The 15,475-nt window shown below is 35.7% G+C and overlaps 1 protein-coding gene across 2 annotated transcripts in view; it reads right to left on the bottom strand.

Annotated features, from left to right (window-relative positions):
• rept (RuvB-like helicase 2 rept) overlaps positions 1 to 15,475 on the bottom strand; it is a 62,277-nt gene that overhangs the window by 5,448 nt on the left and 41,354 nt on the right. For both annotated transcript variants that reach the window (XM_089090778.1, XM_089090776.1), the window contains exon 4: positions 1,349 to 1,441. In XM_089090778.1, coding sequence (XP_088946904.1) covers positions 1,349 to 1,441 — 93 coding nt within the window. The remainder of the gene's footprint in view (positions 1 to 1,348; positions 1,442 to 15,475) is intronic.

The following is a 15,475-nucleotide window of genomic DNA, read 5'->3' as shown; positions in this document are numbered from 1 at the left end:
TTTGATTTTTGGCCAAGAAAATAAAAAGTTTTTCTTTATAAGCATTAAATAATAAATTCTGGTCCACAATTTCGTTTCTGTTGAGCTTAATGATTTGTTTTTCCTGTTCTATTAACATAATAGTTTGGCAGTAGACAAAGATGGCAAGTTAGTTCCATTCTCTTGTTCATTCTAGGATGTGCACCCACCCTATGGACGAATCGGCGCCAAAGTACAAATCTGCCAAAAATGGAAAAATTTTGTCATTCATCCTCCTATTTATAGCTAGTGACAGTAGCCAAACACTGTGTGTTTGAAAAATACATTTTTTACGTTTTATTTTTTTTTTAATTCGTTGCATCTGCAGTGACACCATCTATTCAAAATTGTTTCAAATTGCCTTTTAATTGGAGTGAGATGAAAAGAGTTGCCTGTCATTAAAAGGCTTCTCTACTGTCTCTAAAGGATCTTAAACAACTGTCAGTGGACTGTATAAAAAAGGAACAATAAATCTGTATAAAAAATAGAGAGTATAAATTTTTTCTGTCTTTATTGTGTTTTAGAAAGATTTACATCTTTATATATATATATATATATATATATATATATGCATACATATATATATATATATATAAATATAAATATATATATATATATATATATATATATATATATATATATATATATATATATATATATATATATATATATATATATATATTGAGAGAGAGAGAGAGAGAGTGAAAGAGAGAATGTGTTATACCGTAATAAAGTTGTAATAAATTACATTGAAAAGGACAGATTTTTTTTTTCGACGATTTGAAAGTAAGGAAGATTTATTTTGCATAGAGGAAATTAGAGACAGTATTAAAAGCGTTGAAAAATATTAAGACCTTGGGTGCTGATAGCGTAGTAAATGAGTTTTCGAAATAAGGTGATAACGGAGTTAGAAATTACCAAAGATCACGAATATGATTTTTGAAAAAGCGGAAGTACCTAATGATTTTGGGAAGACTTCAATTAAACTCCTTTATATGAAAGGTGACAAGAGCGACTGTGTTATACGCAGAGGGGTTAGCTTGATTTCTTTAGGAAGCCAAATAGTTAGAATGATGAAACTTACTAGACTAAGAGTTTCAAAAGAGGAACATTATGGTTTTTCAAAGGGCGAGCGAGCACCGACCAGATTTTGACTCTTAGATTAATAACTGAGCAGTGTCTGAATCATCAGACCCCTTTAGTCCTCAATTTTATAGATCATATACAGGTATTCGATTCAGCAAACTGAAAAGGTTTCGATATTTAAAATAAATAAAAAATGACCCTGTTTACTGTAATACTTAAGCCATTCATTTATTGATAATAGTACCTGGAATGATTTCTGCTTTGCCTTCTTCTCTCCACTCAGAGACTTTTGAATTAATTTGCTCACGAACTTCAGGCTTGATTTCACCTGTATCACCTAAAAAGGAAGGAATACACAAACCAAGACATCATCATGTCAAGAATGCCTATAGTACTAGTTTTAGAGGTTATATCGATAAGTTTAGAATGAATGCTTTAAGTAATACCCATTTATAATGAACTATAAAGATCCTTTATGTATCTCTACCTAGGTTGCTAGCTACCACTGCAAACTGGATCCAGATAGTACAGGCTGGAGTTTGTTCTCTATTATACCATTTATAATTAACTGTAGGCTATTGATCCTTTATATCAAATGATTGCAGTTGTAGCTGCAACCATGATACCGCTAAAACGACTAGCCAGGGAAATAAATTTGCAAAAGATATTTTTCTTATATATTCTTTTCGAAAGATAAGACACGCTTATCTTTCGACATGCATATAATTATTTATTTAAATACTTTAAGTCGATAATAACATCGGCTATAGTCATTTCTTAAATATAATTATTTGAAAAAAACTACGTTTTCTAAAGAGTTAAAGAGGCTGAGTTAAAAGGTAGAACCTTAAAACGTACAGGGATTAGGAGGCACAGTTGGGGGGCTACCACCCCCCAAACCCCCCACTTTCGCAGCCTTTAAATATAAAAAAATTTCTTTAAACTGAAAGTAAGGAGCGACATTAAAACTTAAAACGAACCGAAATTATTCCGTATATGAAAGAGGCTGTGCCCTCCTCAACGCCTCGCTCTTTACGCTAAAGTTTGACTTTCTCACAACTCTTTTTTTAAACAATAAAAACTTTAGCCTAAAGAGCGAGGCGTTGAGGAGGGCACAGCCTCTTTCATATACGGAATAATTTCTGTTCGTTTTAAGTTTTAATGTCGCTCCTTACTTTCAGTTTAAAGAAACTTTTTTTATATTTAAAGGCTGCGAAAGTGGGGGGTTTCGGGGGCGGTAGCCCCCCAACTGTGCCTCCTAATCCCTGTACGTTTTAAGGTTCGACCTTTTAACTCAGCCTCTTTAACTCTTTAGAAAACGTAGTTTTTTTCAAATAATTTCTGCACGTTTTTGTACAGTTTATTACTTATTATTGCTTTACTAACTGTTAGCTGATCGTGTCAGGAGTTAAAGTTGGGGGGCTCCCCCCCCCAAAACGCCCCGCTCTTGAATATTCTTGTGTTAAGGCTTTTAATTCCTGAATACTCAAATCACGTCGTACAGGGTGCCTCCTAATCCCTGTACGTTTTAAGGTTCGAACTTGTGAATCAGCCTCTTTAACAGTCCCCCAACTGTGCCTCCTAATCCCTGTACGTTTTAAGGGTCGACCTTGTAACTCAGCCTCTTTAACTCTTTAGAAAACGTAATTTTTTTCAAATAATTTAAAAAAGAAACTGAATTTCTTTTTAAAGTTAAAATTCAGTATGTAAAAAATTTGCTCTGATGGTGAATCGAACCCGAGTTTTCCGCCTGACAGTCTGGAGTATCAACCGCTGGATTATACAGACACAATAGTAATTGTTTTTTAGTAAATTAAAGCTATTTTCGACGCAAGCAAATTCCCAAAAAACTTGATATTTGGTTTTTGGAAAACAGGGAAGGAGTGATCAGATTGAGCTGAAATTTCGAGGATAAGCTCCCAGGCCCCAGGAAAGCTTATCCTCTAAATTTCAGCCCGATCAGACAACGTTAAAGGGGGTTTGTGGTGGGAAAAATTAACATGGGCTAATATAGGAAAACGAGGATTTTCGTAAATGTAAATTCGGGGGATAATTTTTTCGGTCTGAAAATATCAAAAGGCCCTAACAGGCCGAATTCTGCTTCGAATGAGTCCTCATTCAACCGGATTCGTTGCCAACTGTGGCCTGTAGGCGTGGCTAAGAAAAAAAAGAAATGATGATGAATTTTAAGTGGCTATATTTGGTTTTTTGAAAAGAGGGAAGGAGTGATCGGATTGAGCTGAAATTTTGAGGATAAGCTCCCGGCTCCTAGGAAAGCTTAACCTCTAAATTTCAACCGAATCGGACAACGTTAAAGGGGGGCTGTGGTGGGAGGGTCGAAACTTCCGGCCCAGTTTACCCCATGAAGATAAAGTCAGAGGAGGATGAAATTTTGCAAGTTTCTTAGTTTGAGCTTGGGCTACAAAATGCGATTACCGCCGTCTCTCTGCGACCTCTAGGACCTGACATCGCTTAACATTGTGGTGGGTCGCCTCTTTATAGAGGCACAAGTGTGCCTCCTTGATTTCAGACATCTTTACAGCCTTGATACAGATGAAAATTACTCTCCCTTTATAATTAACTGTGCTGATCCTTAAAATTAATATTTCAGCTATCTCTACAATCAAGATACAGATGAAACTTACATAATACATACATAATGAACTATACCGTTCCTTTATGTAATACAATATGCCGTGGTTTGCTCTTTACTAGGTTTCAGCTATATCTGACGAAACTTACATAGTCCCCATTTGTAAAGAACCATATCGATCCTCTATGTATCTTTTAGTTACTATGCTATGGTTTGTTCTTTGCTAGGTTTCAGCTATCTCTACAACCATGATACCAATGAAACTTAAAAAATCCTGATTTCTAATGAACTAGATCGATCCTTTATGTAAAGGACTAAAGTTCGTTCTTTGATGTAATTAAATTAAAAAAAACAAGTTTTTTAAACTGAAAGTAAGAAGCGACATTAAAACTTAAAACGAACAGAAATTATTCCGTATATGAAAGGGGCTGTTCCCTCCTCAACGCCTCGCTCTTTACGCTAGTTTTTTACGTTTTAAAAAATAAGGTTGTGAGACAGAGTCAAACTTTAGCGTAAAGAGCGAGGCGTTGAGGAGGGGACAGCCCCTTTCATATACGGAATAATTTCTGTTCGTTTCAAGTTTTAATGTCGCTCCTTGCTTTCAGTTTAAAAACAGTTCAGTTTAAAAACAGCTTTTATTTTGGCTCACCGTCATTGAATAAGTAAACAAAATTTGCATAAAAATTTTACTTTCCTTTTGCTAAATGGCTGTATCTAAATTTGGTTCTGACGTAATTTACAAATTAACTTATGTAACGAACTTCTATATTTGTATATTTTTCTTCTGGAAAAAAATACAAAGTTGCAGATTTTTGCAGATATGAGTTTGAAACCTATGTACTAGGGTTTTCTGATACGCTGAATCTGACGGTGAGTTTTTAATTAATATTCTTTCACTTGTAAGGGATGTTTCCCCCCTCTTTAAAAAATCGAGTAAATTTTCTGAGGCTTGTAGCCTTTGATGAGTAATACTAAACTTAATAAAATTTATATATTTAGAATCAGCATTATAAGCCCATTCTTTTGATACATTTATTGCCATCAAAATTCCGTTTTTAAAAGTTTCGATTACTATTGAGCCGTATCGCTTGTTTTTTTTATTACGTATATGTTATTACGTATATGAGGGGGCTCTCCCCTCAATACCACGCTCTTTACGTTAAAAGTTAATTTTTTTTTTATTCACAAACCCCTGAATCACAAAAGCCGTTTAATTAGAATAGATAACTTTTTTTAAACCACTAAAAAAAACTGTAGCGCAAAGAGCGAGGTATTGACTGGCGGGAGAACCCTCATATACGTAATAATTTCTGTTCGTTTTAAGTTCTAATGTTGCTTCTTACTTTCAGTTGAAAAAACTTGTTTTTTTTAATTTAATTTCTGATCGTTTTTTAAATAATGCTTGGAAACCCGGCACCCCCTTCATAGAAATGTCCCTTACCCCAAAAAAACATCCTCCACGTAAAGAGTCTCCCAAGTAAACCCCTCCTACAGCCCTCCCCCCCCCACCAGAAAAAAATTCTTCCTGAAAATGTCTGTATACTTCCCAATAGCCAATACAATATGTAAGCAATGGGCAAAGTTCATAACTTACAGCCCTTCTCCTGGGAACTCTGGGGGATTAAATCATCAAAATAGATATATTTATTAGATTTTTCGACTACGCTATACAAAATGGCAATCTAAAAATTTTAAGTGGGTGCTTTTGAGAAAAATATGAGCGTGGGAGGGGGCCTTGTTGCCCTATAATTATTTTGTCACTTAAAAACGGCACTAGAACTTTTAATGTCTGTTCCAATAAGCCTTTTTAAGATATTTTAGGACCACTGGGTCAATACAATTACCCCTGGAAAAAAAAACAAAAAAAAAAATATACACGCATCCGTGATCTTTCTTCTGGCAAAAAATGGAAAATTCCACATTTTTGTAGATAGGAGCTTGAAACCTCTACAGTAGGGTTCTCTGATACACTGAATATGATGGTGTGAATTTCATTAAAGTTCTATAACTTTTAGGGAGTATTTCCCCCTTTTTTCGAAAATTAGCGAAATTTTTTCAAGCGCTTAACTTTTGATAGATACGACTAAACTTGATGAAACTTATATATTTGAAATCAGCATTAAAATTTGATTCTTTTGATGTATCTACTGGTATTAAAATCTATGATGTATCTATTGGTATCCGTTTTTTAGAGTTTCGGTTACCATTGAGCCAGGTCGCTCCTTATTTACAGTTCGTTACCACAAACTTTTTGATCAAAAAATCAAGTAGATAACTAAATCGACTGTATACAATGATTTGTTATTCCAATGATCGTCTTTTAATGTAATCTATGAAATATAAAGTTTAAATACAACTTTACCACGAACTGTTTGATTGCTTCAAAAATCAAATATCTTTGAAAAGACAGCAGTACGAAAAGACATCAAACATACAGTTTTTAATGGAAAAATTTATCCTGTTTTAAAAATAATTTGTTTTAGTTACAAAAGGTTTTTAACCCAATTAATTTCCTTTAAAATGAGCCATTGAACAACTCTCTACGATGTTCCAGTACCAAGCTATCTGTGGAAAAGAAGAAAGAAAAAAAGATGCCGTTTGTGGAGAATATCGTGGCTAAAGTCAATTTGCTTGATTTTCAAGCTAATATATTTTCTTTGTTATTCAAGCCAAAGGATGGTAGGCTTGCTACACAGAAGTTTTGGACAAGGCGGTTCTATTAGTGTACTTCTTGTTTTGATCTGAATCTTTTTTTTAGGAGTTATGGGTTTTTATATTTCTTAACATTGGACGTGATCGTCTCTTACTAGGTTGCTAGCTACCGCTGCAACCCGGATATAATTGCTATATCATTAACTAGTACAGGCTTATTTAGTATAGGAAAGAGTTCGTTCTTTATTATAATTTGCTTTTTTCTTTTCAAGTAACTGTCTCTGTTGTTTGTGTAGTACTGTTTTTTCAACTTGCGTATAGCTTGCTTCGATCTAACCATTATCTAATCAAGAATGAGAGAATTTACATCTTTGTCGTTCTTAAGTAGTAATTATGACGTCACGGCGTAATGATTTTATTGACGTCATGGCGCAATGATATTATTTCATGACGTCTAAAGAAACAACAATATATTTTCGTGTTTTTCTATTCACGTCATAACTCTAATATAAAACTATGATGACATTCATTATTTATCTGGTAGGGTTTCAGACAAGGTAGTTCTAATGATATACTTTTGTTTTGATCTGACTCTATTTTTAGGAGTTTTGGGTTTTTATATTTCTTAGCATTGGACTGATCGTCTCTTACTAGGTTGCTAGCTACTGCTGCAACCCAAATTCACATATATATTTATTTATGAGAGGCAGCCTGGCCGAGTGGTCCAAGGCACTGGTGTTAGCCACCAGTCTCTTTTGAGGCGTGGGTTCAAATGTTACCGCTGGTATGCGATTATGTTTGAAAGACTGCAGTGTGAAAAGGCATCGAAAATGCAGTTTTTGGTGGAAAAATTTATTCTCTTTTAGAAATAATTTATTTTAGTTACTATAGATTTTTAACCCAATTAATTTCCTTTAAAATGAGCTATTGAACAACCCTCTACGATGTTCCAGTGCCAAGCTATCTCTGGATACAAAAGAAAAGAGAAAAAAATATGCCGTTTAGGCAGAATGTTGTAGTAGCTGCCACTTTTCTTGAATTTCAAGCCAATATATTTCCGTTACTGTTCAAGCCAAGGAACAGAAATTTTCCATTACAGGGGTTTCAGATAAGGCGGTTCTATTGGTGTACTTTTTGTTTTGATCTGACTCCTTTTTTAGGAACTATGGGTTTTTATATTTGTTAACATTGGAGGTGATCGTCTCTTACTAGGTTGCTAGCTACCGCTGCAACCCGGATGTGGAATATTTAATGTATCCACCGGTTCAAAATTTTTTTCAACTTTTCAACGAAACTGAAACAGAAGAAAAAGTACCGACGACAATTGTGTCCTTTTAAAATATTACAGTAAAGAACGATCTCTCAACAATAGTAACTGATATACGGTGGCTCCAGGGGTAGCTACAAGTAATAAATAAAAGGATCGATATGGTTCATCGTAAATGCAAAATATGTAAGTTTCATCAGATATAATTTCATGATCAAGATTGATCAATGACGTCATTATCATAGGTATTACCCAGATTGTCTCTTACTATTCCAATTATTTATCTAGTAGGGTTTCAGACAAGGTAGTTCTAATGATGTACTTTTGTTTTGATCTTACTCTATTTTTAGGAGTTTTGGGTTTTTATATTTCTTAGCATGGGACTGATCGTCTCTTACTAGGTTGCTAGCTACTGCTGCAACCCAAATTATAAGAGGCAGCCTGGCCGAGTGGTCCAAGGCACTGGTGTTAGCCACCAGTCTCTTCGGAGGCGTGGTTTCAAATCTTACCGCTGGTATACGATTATGTTTGAAAGACTGCAGTGTGAAAAGACATCAAAAATGCACTTTTTGGTGGAAAAATTTATTCTCTTTTAGAAATAATTTATTTTAGTTACTATAGATTTTTAACCCAAATAATTTCCTTTAAAATGAGCTATTGAACAACCCTCTACGATGTTCCAGTGCCAAGCTATCTGTGGAAAAGAAAAAAGAAAAAAATATCCCGTTTGTTGAGAATAACGTGGTAAAAGTCTATTTTCTTGATTTGCAAGCCAATATATTTTCTTTGTTATTCAAGCCAAAGGGCGGTAAGTTTCCTTTATAGAGGATTCGGACAAGGCGGTTCTAATGGTGTACTTTTTGTTTTGATCCGACTCTTTTTTTTAGGAGTTGGGGGGTTTTATATTTCTTAACATTGGAGGTGATCGTCTCTTACTAGGTTGCTAACTACCGCTGCAACCCGGATAGGAGTTAGGGGGTTTTATATTTCTTAACATTGGACGTGATCGTCTCTTACTAGGTTGCTAGCTACCGCTGCAACCCCGATTATCGAACCTGATTACAAACAGGAAAAAGCCTACGGTTTTTTCTTCTTTGAAATAGTAAGAGACGAACCTCAAACAATCAAGTAGCTAATTAAGTCCAATGTATACAATCGCTTGTTATTTCAATGATCGTTCTTTAATGTATAACAGCAACCCGGATCAATTAACAAGGGTTAAGGGTCGTTCTTTACTATAACTAGGTTGCCACTACCGTAGCAATCACGATTTATTTTTCATTTACTATGGACTAGAGTTCGTTCTTTACTATAATACTGCTGCAACCCAAATTCACATATATATTTATTTATGAGAGGCAGCCTGGCCGAGTGGTCCAAGGCACTGGTGTTAGCCACCAGTCTCTTCGGAGGCGTGGGTTCAAATCTTACCGCTGGTATACGATTATGTTTGAAAGACTGCAGTGTGAAAAGACATCGAAAATGCAGTTTTTGGTGGAAAAATTTATTCTCTTTTAGAAATAATTTATTTTAGTTACTATAGATTTTTAACCCAATTAATTTTCTTTAAAATGAGCTATTGAACAACCCTCAACGATGTTCCAGTGCCAAGCTATCTGTGGAAAAGAAAAAAAAAGAAAAGAGAAAAAAATATCCCGTTTGGGGAGAATAACGTGGTTAAAGTCAATTTTCTTGATTTTCAAGCCAATATATTTCCCTTGCTGTTCAAGCCAAGGGACAGAAAGTTTCCTATACAGGGGTTTCGGACAAGGCGGTTCTAATGGTGTACTTTTTGTTTTGATCTGACTCCTTTGTTAGGAACTATGGGTTTTTATATTTCTTAACATTGGACGTGATCGTCTCTTACTAGGTTGCTAGTTACCGCTGCAACCCGGATTGGGTTCGAATCCCGGTGTAGGAATTATTTTTAAACAAAATTAGATGAAATTAATTAGCTAATTTGACAAGACATAGTAGGTAACTAAGGGCAAGAGTTCGTTCTTTACTATAACAACCAGGATGACGTCAGTTACAACTTGGAATTCGTTTTATGCTATATCATTACAAACAGGGAAAAGCCTACGGCTTTTTCTTCTTTGAAATAGTAAGAGACGAACCGCAAGTAACTACCCCTGGAACCACCATATATCAGTTACTATGCATGAGCGATCGTTCTTTACTCTAAAAACAGTTATAAGGAGGCAAATAACCTGTTGATTCTTACATAGAGGAAGGAAATTCGTTATTGATTATAATAATTGGTTCTAAGAAAACAAGGCGAAGACGTCCAAATCGACCTTAAATTAGAAGTGGTGCCTTTGTCGAATCATCTTTTTTTACTGGACCTTTCATCATCGCTATCATTTTCAATTTGTTTGCTTCGTAACACCTCGGCTTATCTTTCGTCATTATGAAATACATATCATTAAAACTTTTTTACAAGGTTATGGTAGGCATTGGTGACCTTATCTATGTCAAAATCACAAACCCAATCATCATCGCTATCATTTTCAATTTTGACCTGTTTTGATTCTCGCTGTCCAGATTGATTTTCTATATAACTTACTATGCGCCGTGGTTTGTTCTTTACTGGATTTCAGGTATATCCGAAGAAATTTAAATAGTCCTCATTTACCTGCTCGTCTTTTACTAGGTTGCCAATACCGTAGCAATCACGATTTATTTTTCATTTACTATGGACTAGAGTTCGTTCTTTACTATAATACTGCTGCAACCCAAATTCACATATATATTTATTTATGAGAGGCAGCGTGGCCGAGTGGTCCAAGGCACTGGTGTTAGCCACCAGTCTCTTCGGAGGCGTGGGTTCAAATCTTACCGCTGGTATACGATTATGTTTGAAAGACTGCAGTGTTAAAAGACATCAAAAATGTAGTTTTTGGTGGAAAAATTTATTCTGTTTTAGATATAATTTATTTTAGTTACTATAGATTTTTAACCCAATTAATTTCCTTTAAAATGAGCTATTGAACAACCCTCTACGATGTTCCAGTGCCAAGCTATCTCTGGATACAAAAAAAAGAAAAGAGAAAAAAAATATCCCGTTTGGGGAGAATAACGTGGTTAAAGTCAATTTTCTTGATTTTCAAGCCAATATATTTCCCTTGCTGTTCAAGCCAAGGGACAGAAAGTTACCTATACAGGGGTTTCGGACAAGGCGGTTCTAATGGTGTACTTTTTGTTTTGATCTGACTCCTTTGTTAGGAACTATGGGTTTTTATATTTCTTAACATTGAACGTGATCGTCTCTTACTAGGTTGCTAGCTACCGCTGCAACCCGGATATATATATCCTATATGCTATCTCTTTTTTTTGGTAGTACTGTTTTTTTAACTTGCGTGTAGCTTGCTAGATTGAAACCATTATGTAACCATTAGTTGAATGTTTAAGTGACGTATCAAGTATCAAGAACCTAACAAAAAATTAAACTAATTTTTAAATTTTCAGGTATTTTTGTAGTATAAATTAAAAGATTAAAACTATTGTTCAGACACCATAAATATTTTTGCAGTTTATAACTATAGCGATTCTGAAATAAAAACGAAAATAAAACAAAGATTATTTTTTTTAATTTTTACGTCACGTCGCTCATTAAGTCATATATGGTTATTAGTACACAATAGGTTTTAGATATTACGTTATGTCACTTATTACGTCATATATGGTTATTAGTAGATAATCGGTAAAATATTCGTTCTTTATTATAATATCTGTGGAAAATAAAAAAAAAGAAAAGAGAAAAAAATATCCCGTTTGGGGAGAATAACGTGGTTAAAGTCAATTTTCTTGATTTTCAAGCCAATATATTTCCCTTGCTGTTCAAGCCAAGGGACAGAAATTTTCCTATACAGGGGTTTCGGACAAGTCGGTTCTAATGGTGGAATTTTTGTTTTGATCTGACTCCTTTGTTAGGAACTATGGGTTTTTATATTTCTTAATATTGGACGTGATCGTCTCTTACTAGGTTGCTAGCTACCGCTGCAACCCGGATTGGGTTCGAATCCCGGTGTAGGAATTATTTTTAAACAAAATTAGATGAAATTAATTAGCTAATTTGACAAGACATAGTAGGTAACTAAGGGCAAGAGTTCGTTTTTTACTATAATAACCACCAGGATGACGTCAGTTACAACTTAGAATTCGTTTTATGCTATATCATTACAAACAGGAAAAAGCCTACGGCTTTTTCTTCTTTGAAATAGTAAGAGACGAACCACAAGTAACTACCCCTGGAACCACCATATATCAGTTACTATGCATCAGCGATCGTTCTTTACTGTATCTTTTTTCTAGCCTGCTCAATTCTTGCTTCTCTGTAATATTCATCATTATCATACCGTTCCTTGCTCTTTTGTCTAGCCTGCTCAATTGTTGCTTCTCTGTAATCTTCATCATTACCATACCGTTCCTTGATCTTTTGTTTGGCTGTCTCAATTTTTGCATGTCTATAATCTTCATCATTGTGATAACACATCTTGCTGTTTTGTTTGATTACTTCTCGATACGCCTGGTCGGTTGAATACCTTTGCTTTTTTCTTTTCAAGTTACTATCTCTGTTGTTTGTGTAGTACTGTTTTTTCAATTTGCGTGCAGCTTGCTTAATTGAAACCATTATGTAATTATGAATGTGAACATTTACAGTTCTGACGCTTCTTATATAGTAATTATGACGTCACAGCGTAATGATTTTATTGACGTCATAGCGCAATGATATTATTTCATGACGTCTTCAGAAACAACAATATAATTTCGTGTTTTTCTATTCACGTCATAGCTCTAATATAAAACTATGACGACATTCAATATTTATCTAGTATGGTTTTAGACAAGGTAATTCTAATGATGTACTTTTGTTTTGATCTGACTCTATTTTTAGGAGTTTTGTTATATTTCTTAGCATTGGACTGATCGTCTCTTACTAGATTGCTAGCTACTGCTGCAACTCGGATTCACATATATATTATTTATGAGAGGCAACGTGGCCGAGTGGTCCAAGGCACTGGTGTTAGCCACCAGTCTCTTCGGAGGCGTGGGTTCAAATCTTACCGCTGGTATACGAGTATGTTTGAAAGACTGCAGTGTGAAAAGACATCGAAAATGCAGTTTTTGGTGGAAAAATTTATTCTCTTTTAGAAATAATTTATTTTAGTTACAAATGGTTTTTAACCCAATTAATTTCCTTTAAAATGAGCTATTGAACAACCCTCTACGATGTTCCAGGGCCAAGCTATCTCTGGAAACAAAGAAAAAAGAAAAAAATATCCCGTTTAGGAAGAATGTTGTAGTAGCTGCCACTTTTCTTGATTTTCAAGCCAATATATTTCCCTTTCTGTTCAAGCCAAGGGACAGAAAGTTTCCTATACAGGGGTTTCGGACAAGGCGGTTCTAATGGTGTACTTTTTGTTTTGATCTGACTCCTTTTTTAGGAACTATGGGTTTTTATATTTCTTAACATTGGACGTGATCGTCTCTTACTAGGTTGCTAGCTACCGCTGCAACCCGGATGATCTGACTCTTTTTTTAGGAGTTGGGGGGTTTTATATTTCTTTACATTGGAGGTGATCGTCTCTTACTAGTTCGTCGGCTGGGAGGATGATTGTCGTATCTGACTCGAGACGAGTTTCAAGAAAAACGCGATTGAAGTTTGAAACGCGATATCTTTTTTATTTAATGACGAATCCGGGATTTTTTTTTATTTCGACTGTAGTCGCACTCAAGGGCTACAACCTGGTTGAAATTTCGTTCACCTGGAGCAACTGGATATTGAGATATTGCTTGTTGAAAAACAGATACGACAAAACGCTCGCGGAAATTTCTTTTTACGGAAAACCAATACGACAATTTTGCTCTGAAAACTAGCAGCGTAAATGTCTTATCTCTTAGGAACTCAGTTTTGCAAGCTTTAAATTTTAATCAATTTCGAATATAAAAGCATAAGAAAAACTCAGCACTACTTCGGGTACAAAGAAACATCGTTCCAACGAAACTGGACCTACTTTTTTATGTTTTATCGAAAAATGCTTTGTAGTATGCTTGGTCCTCCAGCGGCATGAACTTTAGGAGGCTTTTCACGTCCTTGATCTTTTCCTCAGGCAAGGAAGAGAGCCTAGGGAGTGGGCCTGGCTCAAGTAACTCCTCAATCACAGTAACTTTGGAGACTCCCCTTCCTTTTTTAACTACTGCAGCCTCGGGTGCAATCTTCACCAGTTCATGTGAGGCAGAGCCAAAATTCTCCTTGTAATACACTCTTTTGTGCTCAGTTGAAACAAATCTCAGTTCCTTGACTTTTGTGAAGGGAACTTTCGAATATCCTTTGTATTCTTTGGAGCAGCTCTGAAAATCTAAGAAGTCAGAACTTTTCATTTGGATCACAATGTACGGTTCCTTTTTCCTAGCTTTAATCATAAGTCGAGTGAGGGTCAGAGGTGAATGAATTTCCAATTTAGCAAAGTAATTTTCGATGGCACTATGGACAGCGTCCACTTCTTGGATCGATGAGTGTCCTGGCTCGCAAAACTTCATTGTAATGGACTGAACAGGGGGGAGCTTTTTCAAAGTATCCTGCATTTGGTAGCTCATGATACTGTTCCTATTTTGCGGGACACAGGAGTCAGACCACGTTATAAGCTCTTTGATATTTGGATGCCCTGAAAAGACTTTTGACAATATAGCCGCCACTGCACTTGCAATGTCATTTCCGGTCCGCCCTCCAATCAACTCAGACCAGAGAGCACAATAGATCTCCTTTTTCGTCTGTTTACTTGGATCTGGTTCAGCACTGTCCTTGTAATGCAGCACAGCAGTCAAGTTATAAGTATTGATCTTTCTTTTGTAAAAGAAACAAGATGCGTTCCCTCTTGGCAATGCAAATACATTTTCCAGATCAAAACAGAGGACTGGCTTGGTAAGCAATCTATCCATATCTCTTTCTACTTTGGTTTCTGCTTTTGACCTTTTATGATTTTCAAAAATAGCTCGTTTTTCGTCAGATACCGTAGTTCCATTCCTGCGTGCAACATCAAATTCTTCGCACAAATCACACCGGTCATTTTTTGGTGTGTGGAACGACAAGTTAAATTCCGTATTGAACACTTTCCTGTATACAGTTTCTGAGGCACTCTTGCGGCCCTCATCTTCGCACTTTTCACAATATAAGCTATACATCCGAGCCATGTTCAAGTTAGACTCCAAATATTGTTTGGAAGTCTCAGCCCTTCGATAGTGGGACTCGATCTTTGGAAAGGAGTTAATGTGGTTACGTATGAAGTCCATGTCTTCCTCTGATGTTTTGTTTTTGGCGATCTTCTTCCTTGGAGGCGTGGGCGTTCCGCAGGTATTCTTCTGCTCGTGAGCGTAGTGCACTCTCCTCTCGGTTATGTCGAACGTTGTCAGATAAAAAGATCTGCAAACCTGCCTTTCTTTTCCGTTGATGACAACAAAATACTGGTAGGTGTTTTTCCTCCTTGTCACTTGTTTTTCTTCTTAGGCAGGCACTTTGTGGTTTTCAGATAAAACATTTTCTTCATTTCAGCAGACAATTTCCAGAAATTATCAAAAGCATTCTGTCTTTTTTCGGGTGGGATTTTGTGACATTCGTAGAAGCAATCTTCAGTACACTTTGAAGGCTGCACAGAACGGACTCTGCTATGCGTTTTCTTAGTCTTGGGGTTAACGTAGGCAGTCCCATCATTATTTGCTGTCTTGATCTTAGTTTTTATCCATTCGCTTTCATTCCTCAATCTTTTTCTCGTTGATTTTTTTCCAGGGTCAACGCCTTCTGTGCCATTCCTATTTCCAGCTACAGGCTCTGTAAAAGAATTTGAACCTCTCTCGACATC

This window comes from Artemia sp. Qi Xiang Cuo, chromosome 6 (genome assembly GCF_049724085.1).
Source record: "Artemia sp. Qi Xiang Cuo chromosome 6, ASM4972408v1, whole genome shotgun sequence".
Taxonomy (NCBI): domain Eukaryota; kingdom Metazoa; phylum Arthropoda; class Branchiopoda; order Anostraca; family Artemiidae; genus Artemia; species Artemia sp. Qi Xiang Cuo.
Note: the sequence above shows the minus strand (reverse complement) of the source record. Positions and strands in the feature narration are given on the sequence as shown.